We start from the raw sequence: 19934 nt of genomic DNA, 5'->3' as shown, positions 1-19934 counted from the left end.
TAAGGATAACCTTAAATATAACAGCTGGTTGGTTTGTATATTGAAATTTGCCTGACTGCTGTCCGTTGGACAATGTAATGCTGTATGAGTTCTTTCATGTCATCGTGACTTAAAGCTAATCATTTTGATTAGCATGCAGGTCGTTTCACTCTCTCAGCACTTTTACTCCGATACTGTTCCGTGCATTTCCCAGATTGCATTCTGTTATGTAAATGAGGATGCTGGTCAGCAAATTGAATGGGAAAGGTTAGTCGTGTGGTCCAGCCATGTCTGAAGTGTTTGTTGTACTGTATGTATTCTCTCTCCTAAAATTCCCTGTATTTGCCTGCACTTGTTGCCAGTGTGAAAGATGTCCTGCCCTTTGGCACAGTCTCGTAACACTGAGAAGGAAAAAACACTCTCTCCATGCCAGCTCAATAAATCCACATCACATATTGCCTTCCAATTCTGCCACATTATTATCTTTTTAGTAAAAGCCAAGGGATGTTTAAATATTTTGAAACATGCATGAGCTCATGAAAGAGTCAGCATCTAAGAGCTTAACTACTGTCTCGTGTACTTAATGCCATTTATTATATATATTCAGACACTGAGCAGTAATCTTTAGATTGAGGCAGTTTTAGCATTGCAGCAGGCTATTAATCACAATGGTTAAAGACTCGATGTGAGAGTGACCGGATGTCCGATGGGGAAGTTCTCCTGATGCCCAGTAAGGGGCGATGTTGTAGAGGCTGGAAGGACAGGCTGACCTCTCTCTCTAGGACACTGCAGTGTTTACGCCATCGCCTAATGGCATGCAGACATTTATAAGAATTCCCTCACACAGGTCATAATATATAGGCTTCTACTGAGGTATTAAACAGTCATCAGTTGTGTGATTTAATAAAGTACGTTTTGACATTTGAATATGATAAATTAAAGTTGAGCATACACAGAACAGAACCCTAGCTTCACTTTAAATTTATATTTATTCGTTTTATAATATTATAAAATATTATAACGTCTGCCAAATGCATAAAATAAATAAATAATATAAAAATTGTTAATCACTATTTATTAATTTAGCAGAATTTTCATAAATTAAATTAGAACTTATGATGATAATCAAATGTACTCTTTCATATATACTATTGTTTGAAAGTCCAACTCATTCTAGTGAATTGTTTGCTCTAAACAGTCCTCTCTTTGTTGTGTTTCAGTTCATTGAATCAGTTCATCCCAAGAAGTTCTCTGAGTCATATGTAGCACTGGAAAATGCAATTCATTCTAATGAATCTGTTAGGTCAAATAGATTGATTAAATCAACAGATTCATAAAATGATTCACTGATTCAAGTCGCTGTTATGTTTGTTCATTCAAACCAAATATATTTTTTGTTACACCAAATATACAGGTCTGATTGACTCAAAAATTATATTCTTGGATAATTAAATCTTTTTATTTAGAGTTAAATTTGATTAATTTATAAAAACATATTACGCCTTATGTACCTGTAATGTAGTTACTTTTTACTATTTCTTGTTTGAGGGTTGCTAAAAACTACTTTTTAAAGTCATTAAAATTATGATTAGCTTTGCCTGGCAAGTATACAGCTTCAAAGTAGCTTCCCCAGCACTGGTTCTAAACATGCAGTGTGTCAGCTGTGCTCAAGTTTTTCTGTCTGGAATCGCATCGTTGTGGGAATGCAATGACTTGATCATAGCTGTAATCAAAAATATGTGGGTTTGGCCAAATAGTTACTTTCCTGAGTAAATTTTACCAATATCAGATGCTTTGATCAGCTGAAGATAGAGCGGGGCTCCAGCTGTAATTTGTCTTTAATGTGATTTGGCCTCTACCTGCCTGTCTGAGACAATGTGCCTGCAGGCACTGATGCACCTGAATATTTTATGCCAAGCAGCTGGTTGTGGTGTGGAAGTGCAGAAAACCGCCCCAAGACACTCGCTTTTTCTGCAGAATCAGGAATTTTGGAGATGTTAAATCAGGCAACTCATGCACCAACTTGTTGCAGCTCACCTGCAGCCATTTTCGAGAAAAGCCTCGCTTTCTTTCACTCGCAAAAGGCAACGTTTATGCTCACAGCTTGCCAATATTCCTCGCTGAGTAATGTAACTCCACGTGGACTTTTAGAGTTGAAATCTTTTGACTGCATGCATTTTACCTCTGATGACCCCTCAAAAAACTGTAATTTCCGACCTTAATCACAAGGCATTATGTGTTCAAATATTTTTAGAAGCTTTATTAATTGAGTCTGGGTCAACGCTGCATTGGATCCACATGTGTTTTAGATGTATTGGCAAGTGCAAGAGGACCGTCATGATGGGGGAGCTGGAGGAGGGCTGAATTCTGCAGCTTGTGCTTTTGATAGAATGAGGGAGTGGAGGCAAGTGATTTGGGGAGTGAGAAAGTGAAAAGAAAAAAAAACAGCGGAGGGAGTGCATGACATTCTTAGTGCATCTGGGCAAAGTGAGCAGTCAGCGAGTGAGCATATAAAACAGAAAGAGGAAGGAGATCATTGAAAGAGAGCATAGGAAAGGAAGACAAAAATATTATTGTAGTAAAATGGGAAGGAAAGGAAAGAACAGCAAAAAAGAGGCAGAGGAAAATGAAGAGAGAGCATCCAACCAGGAACGTAGTCTTGGCTTGCTGTGAAGTGTTAGGAAGGATGGAGGGAGGAATGGAAGGAAGGTGGATGAGATTAAACAACGGAGAACAAGAAACCAAACCATAACGGCAAGAGCGACGACGGACTGTTGGAAAAGAAGAAGCAAAACTAGGAAGATAAGACATCAAGTAATCATATCCTGGACCTGCAAACGCACAAATCGCTCATTGACATCAAAAGAAGGGGGCCCAGAAGCTTGTGAATGTGGGAGAATCAGGTGGTGTGGTGGGATAGCTAGGATCCTTTCTGGATGAGTGACACTCTCACACACAAACACGAGCTTCCTCACAAAGAATCCAATGTAGCCAAGAGATCCAAGCGCTTCTGAAGATACGAAGGTGAGTGTCCTCCAGCTAGCTCAGGCAGAGACGTAACAAAGCTGGGTACTTTTCTCTGTGTAAAGCCCTGGACATCGAACAGCTTTCATTAGCTTTGTAGGATGTTTTACCTGGCATTGCACCTTCATCTGTATTTGAATGCAGTGCATTTTGGTCTTGCAGTGTTCAGCATACTGAAACACTCCATGGTTTGTAAAAAAATATCATGGGATCTTGTTTTGAAAGTAAAGGGAGACTCTTGGGAATTGAATTAGACAATAAAAAAAATTACATCATGACACATGGGCATATTTTCTTAAAAAGTATAGTTCACCCACAATCATTTACCCGTCTCAAACTGGTATGACTTTATTTTGAAGAATGTTTCATGTGTTTTTGCCCATGCAGTGAAAGTTAATGGGGTCCAAAACAACATTGGATCCCACTTTTATACAATGGTCTTTCAAACACTATACAGTATGTTCCACAGACAAAATAAAATCATAAAGGGTTCGAAGCACATGAGGGTGAGTAAATGATGGCATAATTTTCATTTCTGTGTAAACTATTCCTTTAAGGGGTCATTAAAAGATATGTTTTTATAGTGAGAAGAATCTGGCTATTTTTTATTACAGTTATCAGTCTGTGGGATGTGGTTTTCCAGAGGGAGCAACGGGTTGTCATTTCACAGACACTGTGCTTTCCAAATGGATAAATGTAACATGCACTGTTAATTGCTCACTTTGATAATTAGCATAGATCCAGTGTCTGCCAAAAACATAAAAACAGCATGTTAGAGAGGCATTGATAAAACAAGCACTATTTCACATAACGGCCTTTAAACAAAACCGGATTCCACTGACTAACATTGTATGGAAAACAAATATATATATATTTTTGTGTGTTATATAAAATATGGTTTTATGTTCCACATAAGAAATAAAGCCTATCCTTTTAAGAACCTACTGACTTACAATGAAAGTTTAAAAAAGTGGAAAATGTTAAACATGTATGGACAAAAACAGTTCTTTAGAATATCTTCTTTTGTGTTCTGCAGAAGAAAATAAGCCATGGAATGAGATGAGGGTGAATAGATAATGAAAATACATTTTCGGGTTGAGCTATGCCTTTAAGGCGTCTTTCAGCTGTGGTTTGGTGGTTTCTTTAGGTTATTGTAGCACCATCATAAACTGTATCATAACATAATTTGTGTTGAAGGAAATTTATTGGGATAGTCATGAGCCAAGATATCTCTAGTCTGAGAAATTTGGAGAAATAAATCACCACCAGCAGAAGACCACTTCAGTGCTGTGCTATTTTTACTTCAAGATGTGAAGCCTGATGGACCAACACCCAGGATTTTGGTCGATAGATGCATGTTAACTTCCTGATTGATAAAATCTTGATTAGAAGGGCGTTCTGAGTTAAAATAACAGCCTGCAGACTTTTAAAAAAAGACATGAGCTTTTAAAAGTAATCTTTTTCTTATGAGAGGCCTTCACAGAGCTTTGATATTTTTTCCGTGCAGCCTGTCGGAGCCCCTCCCTTGTCCGTTTCATTGCTGAGGCTGTTACTACTGACAGTTGTATCTATTGATGGTGTTCTAGCTGGAAGTGTTCTGATTACCCAGCTAACTGCCAGCTTCACTTAATTCTCTGGAGATTCATAAAGGCAAAGCCATAGAACAACATCATTGAGGCTAATCCAGTGCCTGTCTGACTGATGTAGTGTGGACTTTGCACATGCACAACGGCATCAGGGCACTCGATGGTTACTGTGGCACAGAACAGAAACAAGTTTTCGGGCCCAAGCTAAAAGAGATAAGAGGAATGATTCTGAGGAAGTCCGGTGCAACCCACAAATGGTAGGGGTGGGAATCGGGATGGTGGGCTGTCTGGAAACAATCCATTTGCAGATTCTAAAAATGTTTTTGTTTGACTAAGAATATTCATTTCAGCCTATCCCTGTCTTTTCCAGCCAAGAAAATATATTCCACACTGGCCCATCTTACACTATTGTTTTTAGAAGCTGGAGTAAAAAGCATAACCATTATAAGTGTTTTTGAAAAGTTTAACAAAGGTTCTTTCTAGCATTTCTAACTTCTTTCTAACATTTTCTCATGGCACTTTCAAGTTTGTCAGAAAGACAGTGTTGATGAATTTGTTGTAAATGCATGAAAATGAGCTGAATCATATTGTATAAAATGTCAAAATATTCAAACTATTTCATGCAAATAATAATGATAGGAATCATATGACAATAGAGCAGTGAATGCAGACCACAGAGCCAAAAGATTTTTGGACTGTGACCATCATGCTTTGTACATTAAGCTGATCAAAAACGGAGGCTTAGACATTGGCGCTATAGGATGTGGTACTCAGGATAGCCAGTTAAATTTATTTAAAAATCTGACCTCTTACATGGTGGACACTTATTTAATAGAAACAGTTTGAAGGATAACGTGTGTGTGTGTGTGTGTGTGTGTGTGTGTGTGTGTGTGTGTGTGTGTGTGTGTGTGTGTGTGTGTGTGTGTGTTTGTGCGCATTTGTGTTATGAACATAAATATAATATGTGGCTTGAATAATTGTTTAAATAATGTTTAAGTAATTATATTATAAGAAATAGTAATTATTAACAATGAATAAAGTTGTATCTGTTCAATAGACCTGAGCTAACATTAACACTAATATTAAAGTACTGTAACAAATGCATTTGCTCATTGTTACTTAATGTTAGTTGTGGATTAAATAACGTTAGCTTAAGGGACCTTTATAGTGTTACCAATATATATTTCTAATAATCAAGTTTTATTTAATTATATTTTAATTACCATTATATTTATAATCATATTTAGTTAGATTTAATCCATATATATGTATTATATATTATTTGCTGAAATTTGCTGCTCGTACTGACTTGATCTCACAGGTGTCCTGACTCTTTAAAACAATATGGCTGCCCTGAACCATGTTCTACTGCCACTATACTGTCACCTAGATCTTTCCATCATCATGATTAACAACATTTTCTGTCTAATGGGAGTCAGACCAGAGTTTAGTTTCACATGTCCTTTCTCTTTTCCCTTTCCCTCTTTCTCTTTCTCCCGTTCTGTATTCAGATGGATCCTGTTCAGAAGGCAGTGATCAACCACACCTTTGGAGTCCCACTGGTGAAGACCAAACGGCCAATCATTTCCTGTAATGTCTGTCAGATCCGTTTCAACTCTGAGGTAAGGTATCTGATATTGGACTGTTTGACTTCATGTTTGGTGTCTTGCTCCAATGGCTTTTTTTATTGAAGACATTAAATTGTATATAGTGCTCTTAGAGTGAGTTTTCTATGTAAGGTGAGAGCTATGTTTATACTGCTGAGATATTTTGTACACTCTGCTTTCTAGTCTGGAAATAGCCAATGGCAAATCCTCTTCAAGTACTGTGTCTGCAAAGCACGTCAGAGTGCAAGCTGACAGCATGAAGTGTTTTTTCCTTTCCTTTGACGATTAAAATTAGTTTTAAGAAAATCTCTCTTGACATAGTCTTAATTAAGATTTCTCCACAAGCAAGAACTTCCTACGAAAGCTCAACTTTTCCATTTCAGACTTGCCACAGTCATTTATTGCAAGATCCGAATCATGCATTTCGACGTTCCAATATTCCTCGCGCATCAATGAAAGCAATTATGTTAGTTGTTTATGCACCAAATTGCTGCTACGCTTGTTGGGGGAGAAACTTTAGCCTGAAATATTCTGGTCTGAATTCAGATGCAGCTGTGGTAGACATTGTGACATTTGTGAGATTAGTAACAGAGCAGGACCTGGGAGTGCCCTGCTAGCCTGCTCTCTTTTTACAGAGGAGAACTATAATCATGGGCAGAAAGTGGCTTTCTTGGTGTGAGCCTGTAATCTCAGCCCTCCAGTTGAGCAGATGTATGGCCTCCTCCACAGCCACAGACAATGAAATACAGGGAGAAGATGGAGAGGCCTAGCCTGCCTTCAGAGACCTGCGAAATTAGCTGTTAGCCCAGCTCGCTTTTAAAAATTTACGGAGAGAGAATTTGAGACAATTCAGCAATTCTGTGAAACACATGGACTTAAGAGTTGTAGTTAGTTGAAGGGGAGGTGATATTTCATGGAGGAGAAGATTAGATTGACGTTTACAGTTATTTTCATCATCTAATTTTGGTTCACAGTAAATTTCCGAGACGGTTTGTAGTTCAGCTATATATTCCACATCCCAGAGTGCCATCCAAACATGTCTTTTGTTTAATTGAAAATGTTAATTTACTCATTAGAATCTCATGTCGCCTCTAACCTGTATTACTTGTAACCCAACTGTTTTGGTTACCTTTGATTTAAATAGTTTGAAGAAAAAAAATAAACAAAAACACAGACATGACTCAAATGATCTGTTATGTTGAAGAAAGTAAGTCATCCAGATTTAAAACAACTTAAGGGTGGGTAAATGATGACAGAATTAAAATTTTGGGTGAAATATTCCTTTAATATCCATTTAAAACCCATTATTCTCATGGCATTATTTATGAAATTGTAACTGCATTCATGCCACTTCTGATTAGAGTGTATTAGATTCAAAAATGTAATTGCTCGACAACCCTAGAGTCATAAAATATGATCTCCGGCTAATTAATCAGAGCATCCCTGCACAATAAATCAAATGTCTAATCACGATTACAATGATGGTTGCCACAATTACGTAATCATTCAAAGCATCCACTTATGTCCACTTATGTTATTTGGTGTGCTTAATATGCGTTTTTTCTTTCTAAATGTTATCTTAAGGGTTTTTCCCATTATTTTAATCTTAGTTTTAGTATAACATTATATACCATACATATTTTTACTGTTGTATAATTTAAAGAACAAACCAATCCGATGTATAGTTGACATTTGAGGCTAATACTATAGAAAAGCACTAAAGGTTTATCAGTTAGAGTTTATCAGTTGTTTTCAGCTTAGGGTTAGGTTAAAAATACGGCATGCAGTTAGTTGCATCAAACAATGGTATAAACATCATTTAATCGTAATTAATTATCGTAATTACAATTTCAAGGGAATAATCGACAATTATGATTTTTGTCATTTTGAAGCAGAATAATGTGGAAGCACTGGAAGTGATTCAGCTACGTTAAGAGATTAAATTATACAATGCCATATTTCATTAAATGGTTACACAGAGCAATGGGTCTACATTTTCTTCCTCTACTCTATGCTGAATAAAGCAATGCTTTTGTTCCTTGAAAATATCTATTTCCTCGCCTCATTCCCATCATCATTTCACGCTTCATTATGGATTCATAGATTCCTAACCCCCAGTGATGATATCGGAGGACATTTATAGTGGAAAAAGCAGACTATTGGCTGCCAGCGTGTGTTATCTGATGCATTCATCAAACTAGGGACTCAGCATTGTATGCTGCGCTGCCAGTGTCGCTCTGTCCCTTTCACTCTAGCGCATGATGGAGGTATAACCTTGCCATGCTGCAGAAGTGATGTCACCATATTGTGTCATTGTTGCTGCAGGACAGGGTTGACTCCACGTCCCTCTCCCTGCCAGAGCTGCAGTAGCCCGCCGCAGTCGTACAATTTCTGTCATTAACTAACTGGGTTTCCATCACTAGGGCAAATTAACCTTCCATGTGCGTGTTGAGCTGTGGGAATAGCCACAGCTGTCAATCCTCATTATGCAGCCCTTTCCTATTTTGTTGTTGTAATTGTATTTTTATTTTGGCGTATTTGATGTTACTTACCATTCACATGTGGTTTGATGAGACTGGGACAATCTGTGTCCTAATTTGTCCTTTGAAAAGTTCTTTCTGTTCTCCCTATTTTCCATCATTGTGATTAAAGTATTTTTCTTGTGCTCTCAAAATCATCTCATCTGTCTTGTAAAACTCTGTGCCATCTGGGCGAGAACTTTCTTCATATCCTTATTTTATAGATAGCACTGCTTTCATAAGAGCACTTCAATCTCATTGATTTGGCTTGGTACTTGATTTGTATTCATATCTATTGGCTGAGGTATTCTTTACACATAATGTATCCTCTGTCTTGTAAGTCACTCCATTAAGAAAGCATTCACTGAGAATTTCAATGAATTCAGTATATGGTTTCAAATAGTTTGAACATGAAAATTGAGTTTGGATTGCTAAAAGTGGTCTGCTTATCTTAAAGTTTTGAACTGGCTAAAACAACTTAGATACAAGCTGGTTGTTAAAAACAAGTACTATGTACTGTATGGATGATAATGGAATGGTAGCACTTTATTTTACAGTCCTGTTCCCCGTGAACATACTATGTACTTATTATAGTAATTACAATAACTATGTAGTAACTAGGTGCTAACCCTGAACCTACCCCTAAACCTTACCCTACCCCATGTAGTTACCTTGTATTACCAGAACTTTCTGAGATAAATACACTGTAAGTACAATATAAGTACATGTAAGTACACGTACTGTAAAATAAAGTGCAACCAATGGAATTTTATCAGACAGGCTGTTGCTAGTTAAATTCTTTTTGATTCTCAGTCCTTTTCACAGACTGTTAAAAAAATATTTGGAATCTCCAGTATTGACATCTCTGTAAACCATGTTACTCGTGTTTCTCATTTGTTCTTGGATGTTAATGTTAATGTTTTCTGCATTCATCTTCACTCTTCTGCAAGTTCGATCTGTTTTACATTCTTAACTCATAAATGTTGTTTTACATTCATTTTATCTGTGTGATCTCTGTCTCCACCTGTGCTTAGCCCCATTTCCACTGAGCTTGCTGTTGGTTTCTGCCAGAGCCACTTCGCTATCTTCTCCTCTTTCCTCCTTAATCCAAGGGATCAGTGCTCTTTTAGTGCTTCCTTCCCACATCCTCATCAATTTCCTATGTGCTTTAGACAGGCAGCTCCCCTGAAGGCTTCGATTACAGACCACCAGTCATATAAGGCTCTGTCATCACCAATTACAAACCACAACCTGCCACAACAGACAGGAAGGGCCAACCTAATGCCATTCCCTCACTGCAAGTGTTCCCTAACTGTCTCTTAGGGCCTATCATAGCAGTCTTAATCTCTTTTCTGTTCCCATGAATCTCTGCTGGGGTTCCATGCCTCTTCTAATGTTGTGAGTGTCTGAGCCCTGGATGACACTCTGGTATGAGTCTCTTGGTCCTGCTCCCAGTGCCTGCTGCAACTGTTGTCAACTCAATCTTGGTTTCACACAACAGATAATCCAGCAACTTAATAATCATCATAGTTTGTCTTGATGGGATGCATTCTAAAGCCATCACTGTTTTGGGAGCCCTCTACAGGGAGTAACAAGGATGCAGACTACAGGCGACAGCTCCTGAGTGAATGTGTCTGGAAATATCTCTTTGTGTGTTCCTGCTAGAGGTCAAGTCAGTATTTTTGATGACTGGACTAGATTGTGGCACATCAGAGAAGTGGAATTGTTTGTGCAGATAAGAGCAGTGGTCAACTGTTTCCATTGGTTTTGTGCTGTTTATGCATTGACCACACATTTTCAGTTGTGTCTCTTCTTCTTGACAGTGTTAATAGTAAAATCAAGGAAAAAGACCACATATTCATTGTCATGTCTCATGTTATAAAAATGTTATGTAATTTATAATAATAATAATTATAATTATTATTATACATTATTATTATTTAAGTTTATAAAAATAATATAAAAATAACTTACTATTATAGTAACTTAAAATTGTACATAATAATAATAATAATAATAATAATAGTAAAACTACATTATGTAAAATGATTATAATGAAATTGTTTTAAAATAATGTTGAAATAGCTTAAATTAGACATAAAAGTATTATAAATAACAACAACAATAACAATTACATCTATTATATTATATACATATAATAATATAAATTTAATAATAACTAAATTTATATTGTCAACTATTTAATATACAAATGAAATAACATTTTATTTAATTTATTTTCTTTGCTTTTGCACAAATAAAAGCAGGCACATTAACACAGTGTTAGTCACAGCAAATAGAAGCCATGCCACATCAGTGTCCTGAGACAAGCATGTGGGAATAAGACCATTTTATGACTCCTGGACAGGACATCCAGTGCCAGATGTCAAATACGACCTGTGTCTTGAGCTTTAAAAACTTTGTAGCTTTTGTTTGTGTGTAACCCCTTGTGGATTTTGAAAAATGAGCTTACAGAATGTAGTCTTTGTGTTCATTTCAGAGTCAGGCAGAAGCCCACTACAAGGGGAACCGTCATGCTAGGAGAGTCAAAGGCATTGAGACCTCCAAGAGCCGCCCACAAGACAGTGACAAACCTCCTCCCGGACCCGTCTCGTCACCCTCACCTACGGGACCCTTACCGGCCATCTCTGATACTGACCCCAGCAAAACAGGTAAGAGCTTCTAAATAGTGTTATGGTAAAACATGTACATCTGGTCTTCTATGCTCACTCACAAAGAACATTTGAGAAGAAAATATGTTTGCACACAAGAGACATTACTCTGCTACAAAATCCTCAAAAGATATGACTGAAAAGCTAGGACACTTAATTCACCCTATGAGTCAAAACTGGGACATAAAGATGCCACAAATATTCAGTCTTCTCCAAGTGTGTGGTCCGACCTCACTCTTTAAGGAGCAGCCAATTGAACATTTCCAATGCTGAAGGTCTGGGGTCTTTCACAGGGCAATTACAGCCCCAATCATACAATAACAGAAAGAGGCAAAAACAACATCCCTCAGTCCCAGCACAAGATTTATAATAGCCAGCGTATGAAATATGATGCATTACTTGTTTATCTTGTTGAAACATTTTGGGGAAGTTTGGATGAAGGTCTCAAACATGGACCACTTCATTCACAGTCTAATTTTACTAAAGTGGCATGACTTTGACCGTCACTGCTTTATTAGGAAAGCCTAGCTGATGTGTTTATGGAGCTGTGTGCAAGACTATTTGGTATTAGAAGCCCATTTGTCTTTGTATCAGAATAAACTTTGGGATTAGGAGCAGAGGATGAGCAGTGAGTGAGAGCTGGTGAGACATAGCGTGGATATAAAAAAGTTCAGAGGTCTGAGGATTAGATAAGAGGGCAGAAGGGAAACATCACAGCTGATCTTGCTTTAATGAGAAGTGATTAAACATTGGCAGATCATAATGATGAAGATTATATACTGCCAAAGGGTGGGTGACTCCCTCTTGTGCCTGTTATTTGCTGGTTTTCTTTCCCCGGTCTTTTTATGCCTGTGCTCCCTGCTCTTTTCATGCGCCAGTTATTGCCAATGTCAATCTGGATCAAACTGTCAGAAATAAGAAAAAAAAAAACATCTAACACAACTGGCTTAAAACACGCTTTGGATTGCAGTTTTTAAACTACATTCTTGAACGGCAAAAGAAATCCATAAAAAAATAATTAAAAAAGACACCTGAAGAACCATGGATTCGTTGTCTATCTTCTCTTAAGAGCAAGTTTTTAGCTCTTATTTAAAGTTCCCTGTAAGTCGGCACCATTAAAATGCTTTCCCCTCCATAAGTCTCTCTTGTATGTATTTGTGGATATCTAGATGGATACCAGTCCAATTTACACTGTTGTTGAGTTTGTTGTAAGGTTAAATAATTTACTGTTTAGTGACATCAGGATGTGTTTTTTTCTCAAAGTGTTTGCTTAGTTGATTGTTACCCTAGTCACAGTCTTATGGTCTGAGAGTGGCATTTTAAAGGGGTCAGATTATGCGATTTCAAGTTTTCCTTTCTCTTTAGATTGTTACAAGCTGTTTGTGGATAGATAAGATCCCTAAAGTTACAAACACTAAAGTCTCAAACCCAAAGAGATATTCTTTATAAAAGTTAAGACTCGTCCACGCGCTCCTAAAACTGCAGGTTTAAACACCCTTCCACGTCTACGTTACTGTGTGAGAAGATTTGCATAACACCGGCCAAATGTTCATGCAAAGAAAGAAAGCGTAACTTTTAAATCTCGCTGTAGTACTGATGCCACCACCGCCATGTCATGAAGACACTGTTTGTTTCATTGAAAGCAAACTACTTTGTTTGGCTGTCAAAAAGAGGACACAACTAGAATGTGGAATCAGTAGTTCAGTTGCATTTACAACACTGTTCCAGAATAGTTCAAACCAAAAATTCAGATGTGTATAACACATTTTACAGTGGTGGAGGACTGTTTCCTGGGAGAGTAGCCCACAATGCTGGGGTTCTGACAAATAATGCTGACTCACAGCCTGTAAGCACATTTTCATATTTAAAGTATTTGCCAAATGCGAGTTTTGAGCAGTGTATAAGTCATTATAATCAGTAATGTCCCCACTGGATGCTTCAAATGCCTCTTTTGTAATGGGTTGTACTGTTTTTGTCTCATCACACGGTATGAGACAATATGGTAAGGGACGTAACATTTCCGTCACACGCTTTAGGTATTCGGCCAATCACAACACACTGGATAGCTGGCCAATCAACATACAACTCGCTTTTCAGAACGATGAGCTTTGTAAAAATCTAAATTCAAAATCATAAAGGCAGGCAAAGAGGAGCAACAATAGTGTACAGTGTGTGGAAAATAATGTGTTTTAGAACCTTAAAACGCTTAAACGCATTTCATTACACCAAATATACAAAATAATGTTCTTTTTAAGCAATGTCTTATGACCCCTTTAAGGTATTTTATGAGCCTTGTTTGTCTCATGAGTGTGAGATTAATATTCATGTGAGGCTGTCAATAATTCAAGACAAATAACACTTTGCATTTCTCATTGAACAATTCTCATTGTGAAGTACATAATATTGAAACCATTTGTATAGTTATTTAATCCAAATACAATACCTTTCAAAAGTTTGGAGTCAGTGAGATTTTAGTTTGGAAGTAGTCTCTTACGCTTACCAAGGCTGCATGTATTTGATCATAAACTACAGTACCAGAAATATTACTACATTTTAAAAGAACGATTTTCCGTTGTAATATATTGTTAATGTATTTTATTCCTGTCATGGCAAAGCTTTATTTTCAGCAGCCATTATTCCAGTCTTCAATGTCACATGATAGTTCAGAAATCATTCTAATATGCAGAAACATTTGTTATTATTTTATGTTGAAAACTGTGCTTCTTAATATTTTTGTGGAAACCATGATACATTTTCCAGAATTCTGATAACTAGACAGGCTCAAAAGAGCAGAATCTTTTAAAATAGAAACCTTTACCATACAGGTAATTGTTAAAATAATGGCAGATATTTAGGAATAAGGAAAATTGCCGTTAATTTGAGTAAAGACATTTAAATGAGACAATAAATCCAAAAAATACATGTTCATTTTTTAAGTTTCACATAAATAACATACAGTATCATATACAGAATGATTGCCTTTTTCCACCTCCCCCATGTCCTGCTTACTGTCTCTGTCACTGAGGATGAATGAGTACAGTATAGCCATGTCTCTCACTGAGGGATTTGCCTGTCCAGAGAAAACTGTCTATACTCCTCAGGCCTAGAAAGAATTCCAGCGGGAGAGAGCCAAGACAAACTGGCCATGATCTAAATGTGAAACCAGATACATATGAAAGAATGTGTTTTCCATCCAAAGCTCACTCCAGTGACCCCAACCCTTAGCAAGCCAGTGGCTTGCTTGTTTGTATATCCCGTCAATTGCTTTGTTTTAATGCCTTCCCATAATACTAGTTTCACAACAGAGCCTTCATTGAGCTGCCAACCCCTAGAGTACTGACAGCTGCTGTTCCATCCGGATATTGCAATCCCAGCATGTACAATACTCAGGCCTATGGAGTCACCTTTACAGTGGTTATAGAGTTTCAGTTGCCTTCTGCATGTTTCCTTGACTATCTTCTGAACCAGTGATAATTTATAGTGATAATTCACCCCCCAATATATATACTTTATACACAGCTGTTCAAGTTTGGGGGCAGATATTTTTTATTTTTAGAAATGAAAACATTTAATCATCCTGGATGAATTGATCAAAAGTTGCAGTAAAAACTTTATAATCATTAAAATAGAAAACAAATATTTTAAATTACAGTAATATTTCACACTACTGTATTCCTGATTAAATAAATACAGACATGAATTGTTTGGTGAACTATCCCTTTAAGCTGAAAATCAATACCCACCTAATATAGTTTGTGATGCATTCTTAGCTTTTTTACAAGGAATTTCAGCTGTGGTTTGTCTAATTATGATGTTTGCTTATTCTTTATATTTAACTTTTTTTTTTACATTTCCTGTTGTAGGAAGACTTTTATCCCAGTGAGGATCTGTTATGGTTTAATGCGGCTAACAGGGCCTGTAAAATTATGGAGACTTGGCAGAATGCGCGGGAGGTTTGTCATTGAACTGCTTTAGCACTTTGTTTGTCCCTAAGATCCACTTCTGCACAGTCACTCTGTTTAATGAAGCCATACATCTCCAGCAGTCTTCTACACATCTGGAGATTGTATAGAGACAGAAGGCTGCAGGACACTCGTCTAGGTCTCCTTATTTCATAGCATAAGCTTGAAGTGCCATTAAATTTCCAGCTAGATCTTTCTCCATCTCCGACAGCACTGTTCTATTGAGCTACACTGGCAGAATCACAACTCTAACATGCAGATTCTATAAAAATGACTAGAATGGTTTGGTAAACAGGGCTGCTGTAATGGATGGAAGATGCATCTGGTAAACAGCACTGTGAGCGAGGCAAATGAATGCTCCCGACTCTGTAATTAATAAGTCCCAAAGCTCAATGAGGCGTCTTGTTTCAGGGATCATTAATCATTGATGATGGGCAGGGTAGAAGTGGAGTAAAAGCTGGCCTCTTCTACCTGACCTCTAGAGCATCTGATCCACCTGTACGGGTCACAACCAGACCCCTCCTTCACCAATTCACACACCATCTTCTCCACTACAGCTGTCAGCGACTGTGAAACCGGAGCAGCTTTAATAGCGGGTTTAGTTTACTGTCTGGAAACTGGGAGATTGTTCTTGTGGGTTCATGTTTTGTGTGTGGAGTCTGTAAGTTATCATAATTCTGCTAAACACACAGGCATCATTTAAGCTTTCTGTCATGGCCGATTTAGCACCAACCACTTGATGAAACTAATACATACGAAGCTGTTTCCAATTGTCCAGCATGAGTTTACAAGCTGTTGTGTGTTATAATTAAGTGACAGCCCACTAGAATTTGTTATAACTTGTTAGATTTTGTGTTTGCTGTGGTTGCTTTGATGTGCTCTTCACCTCCCATTTGCTTTTTACTACCACTGTATCACAGTTAAATCAGAAAACAACAACAACTACTCCTGCTGGTGATACCTTAGGGATGCCACAATCCTCAATATAATATTTAGGGCTGTCACTTTTCGTTCGAAAATCGATTGCACAATCGATTGGACCAACCAAAAAAAAATTCGAAAATGAAAATAGGGAATCGATTTTAACCAAATATGTACACTATTAATTTTAAAAGAATTAAACAATTAAAAAATATAGATGTAACAAAACTCACAAAAAAGCAGATAAAGAAAATAAAGAAATCCGAAAGTTCATGTAGGCATTGCAAAAGCTAGACAGAAAATAACAGCAATTTTACGCGCCTATAAGACCCAGTGATGTCGAAAGCGACCTCTTACAGGAGATGATGAGTTATGAGAAGGAGCCACCATTACCAGCTGATAGCGACCGGCTTTTGTGGTGGAAGATTGGCAGTAATACCCTCACCTTGCGCAGCTGGCAATGAAGTACCGGAGTGTCCCTGGGATAGGAGCGCGTCTTCTCAACAGCTGGACATATAGTGAATAAAAAACGCTCTGCTCTGGACCCCGAAAATGTTGATCGACTTGTTTTCCTGTCCAATAAATTTGTAATGGCCCTAGCCTTTTTGCGCATTTCATTATGCCTGCCTAGTGCCGCCTAGACTAAGGGTGCTTTCACACCTGCCTCATTTAGTTCGGTTGAATCGTACCAAAGTTCGTTTCCCCCTTTGGAACGGTTCGATTGGGCAGGTGAGAAAGCAGCAATCGCACTCGGGTGCGCACCAAAAGCGGACCAAACAAGCTTACCGAGACCTGCTTGAAGAGGTGGTCTCGGTACGCTTTCAAACGAACTCTGGAGCGGTTCGTTTGTGGTGAGAATGTGATCCGACCTCGAACAGACCCAACTGCAAAAAGTACTGATCATTTTTGGACTAAACCAGCTGCCGTAGTCAGCTGCGTTGTGCATTATGGGATGAGGAAGTGTTTGTTGACAGTTTGCACTTTAGCATGGCAGCTCGTGGACAAACTTGGAGTAGTGAGGAGGTGCGGAGCCTCATAGAAATTTGGTAAGATGACCATGAGCATGTCAGAGTTAAGAAGAATTAATGCACGCCTCCGCTTGAAGTTACGAGTGATTCCCGCTCGCCGTTTGCAGTGCATTAGAACGTTGTTTTCAAGCCGCATCCGCGCTTCATTTTAGAAATGTATTTTTTACATATTGTGGTGTATACAAACAATGTAATAGATTATGGCCAGGTACAAAACCAGCCTGCGCAGTCGTGTTGTCTCCATGGTGTTTGCTGGCTTTTCCTCATGTTGGAATTTTCCCGCACGTAAATTCTGACCAATCGAAAAGCAGTTTAGGAAATACGTCATTGCCAATGAGTGATGTAGATGTTGTCATGTGACTGCATATTGGTTCGTTTCAACTGGTACTACGGACCAAAGAAATCAGTGTGGTGTGAAAAGGAACCAAAAAAGCTGAAAAATGCTACAATGTATAATTGTTTGCCCTTGGTTCGGACCAAATGAATCGAACTAGAGATGTGAAAGCGCCCTAAGTGTCGGTTTCATTCAATAAAAAACACACAAGACAAGTAGGGGTGCACCGATCACGATCGGCCGATCGTTAATGCGCTTCTCGTCAGTAAAGCTCTAGCGGTAAATTCCATCAGGTGCGTGATTTCACATAGAGCAGCTGTTACTACACAGAGCCGTTGTTAACTAGCTGTGCAAATCCACGTTCATTTTCAGCGTTTATTTGCGCAGCTAGTCAGTTAACAACGACTCTGTGTAGTAACAGCTGCTTCTATGTGAAATCATGCACCTGATGGAATTTACCGCTGATTAGAGCTTTACTGACGAGATGCGCATTTACTGATGGTGCAGCCCTACACACAAGGCCTGTTCTCAACTTCAAGTAATTTAAAGTTTCATTTTTTGAACAGTTGTTTGAAATGGATTGAATTCTTATTTAAAATATTGGAGATTTTTTAATTGCCTAAATCATAAATGCAGCCGGGTTGAAGCCTGCAGTGATGTTTTTCGTTTATGTAATGGCAGCAGTATCCTCTGCATATTTTTTTTTCGAGAATGTTGCACTCCTGTTGCTGTTTGTTATTCTGCACGAAACTTCATGCCAATAAATAAGAAATATTGCTGACTTGTGCGTTTTCAGTGCTCTCTTTATGTTCGTCCATTATTTGGCGTTGAAAAAGGAAATGTCTTTTTTTTTAGACATGGTAAATCGATTTTACAATCGATTCAATGAACACTTATGTCTTAAAAATCGAAAATGATTTTTTCACAAAAGTGACAGCCCTAATAATATTGAACTGTTCAATACAACATTCATGGTTCAATAGATGCTTGTGAATTGCTATTTTTTGGTTTTGCCTTTAAATAATTTATGTGCGTTTTATTTGTTGTAAAAAAAGGCTATATCGATTAGCAATGGATTATACTATAAATGTACTTAATTAATATTTAAATATCCAAAATGGCTTGAAGAACACAGATAAACTATGTTGTTGCAGTTTGTCGCAAAATGTTTTTTTATTCAGTTACAGCCTACCAGGATAATTATTACTGAGTTTATTAAATTCATTCACAATTTGTGCACAGACATCATTAATCCTATGCCTAATATGATGAAAACAGATTTGTTAATGTCTCTTGCATCGTCACATTGACAATTACAAAATAGTACATTAGCCTAATCATGTACATGATTCTAAATAGCGAAATTATACAAAAGTTTATTAGCTTACATCCCTGAATATTTCTGTTGGTCATTTAACATTTATATCGTAAAACAAATATGAAATATTTGGTTTAGCTACTTAAAAGCTGGAATTTTTACATTCAGCACCTGTGAACATAAACCCTGCCTACTTTAATTTTATTGGCCACCATCACAAACACTTTGACATTGATGAGTGCTGTAAGACCACTAAGTCATCTTAGATGATAAGATCTGTTATCTCTGCTTTTTATCCTTGCAGCACCAAAGCAGCTTTTGTTATTGGAAAAATACCAAGGTCTGGACATAGTGGACCTCCATTGTGGGTACGGCCACATACACATTACAGTGATAGCTGGATGCCTTTTTCCAATGCTTTTTCTCCAATTAGCAATTTTCTGGAGTGTCTAGGTTCTTTTACTTCTGTGATGCATATGTGGAGTTTCTGCGTGAGTGCACCCTCTGGCTTCCAGTATGAATGAAACAGATGTTACATGTGTTTATAGTGCTCAATTATAGCCAATCCAGATTATTTGGGGTAAAATAGTTATATAAAAATAAATGTTAAGTATATTTATAATAATCCATGTCTTTCTCCAGTGTACTGAAGCATACAGGAGTGTTTTTGTTGTTAATTTGTTTTAAAAATTACATTTCATTTTAAATTGCAAACACTGATGTGACAAGCGAACCAAACAGAAAACTGTGGCTGAAAAACCGAGGTATGTATTAAACCATGGGCTAACTGTATTATTGCATACCTATACAGTACATATATAGTCTTACAAATCCTATATTATGGTGAATTAGAAAACAGAAGATCACGTTTAAAGTGATAAGTGATACTAAAAAGTAAAATCTGGCAGATGTAATATTTAAAATATTATTCTAAGTATTTTAAGTTCATTTGAATGTTTAACTGTTCCCTAAATGATTATGTAC

General features: G+C 37.4%; 1 protein-coding gene across 4 annotated transcripts in view; it reads left to right on the top strand.

Annotated features, from left to right (window-relative positions):
• The window catches only part of LOC132129378 (zinc finger protein 385A-like), a 106656-nt gene that overhangs the window by 72318 nt on the left and 14404 nt on the right, over positions 1-19934 (top strand). For 3 of the 4 annotated variants that reach the window (XM_059540957.1, XM_059540956.1, XM_059540955.1), the window contains exons 3-4: positions 6101-6211; positions 11216-11387. In XM_059540957.1, the coding sequence (XP_059396940.1) occupies positions 6101-6211; positions 11216-11387 (283 nt within the window). Of the gene's footprint in view, positions 1-2425; positions 3004-6100; positions 6212-11215; positions 11388-19934 lie in introns of those variants that run through there. The other variant, XM_059540958.1, reaches the window with a different exon arrangement.

The sequence above is a fragment of the Carassius carassius genome, chromosome 46 (assembly GCF_963082965.1).
Source record: "Carassius carassius chromosome 46, fCarCar2.1, whole genome shotgun sequence".
NCBI classification, from domain to species: Eukaryota; Metazoa; Chordata; class Actinopteri; order Cypriniformes; family Cyprinidae; genus Carassius; species Carassius carassius.
The sequence above is the reverse complement of the archived record's forward strand: the minus strand, read 5'-3'. Positions and strand labels throughout refer to the sequence as shown.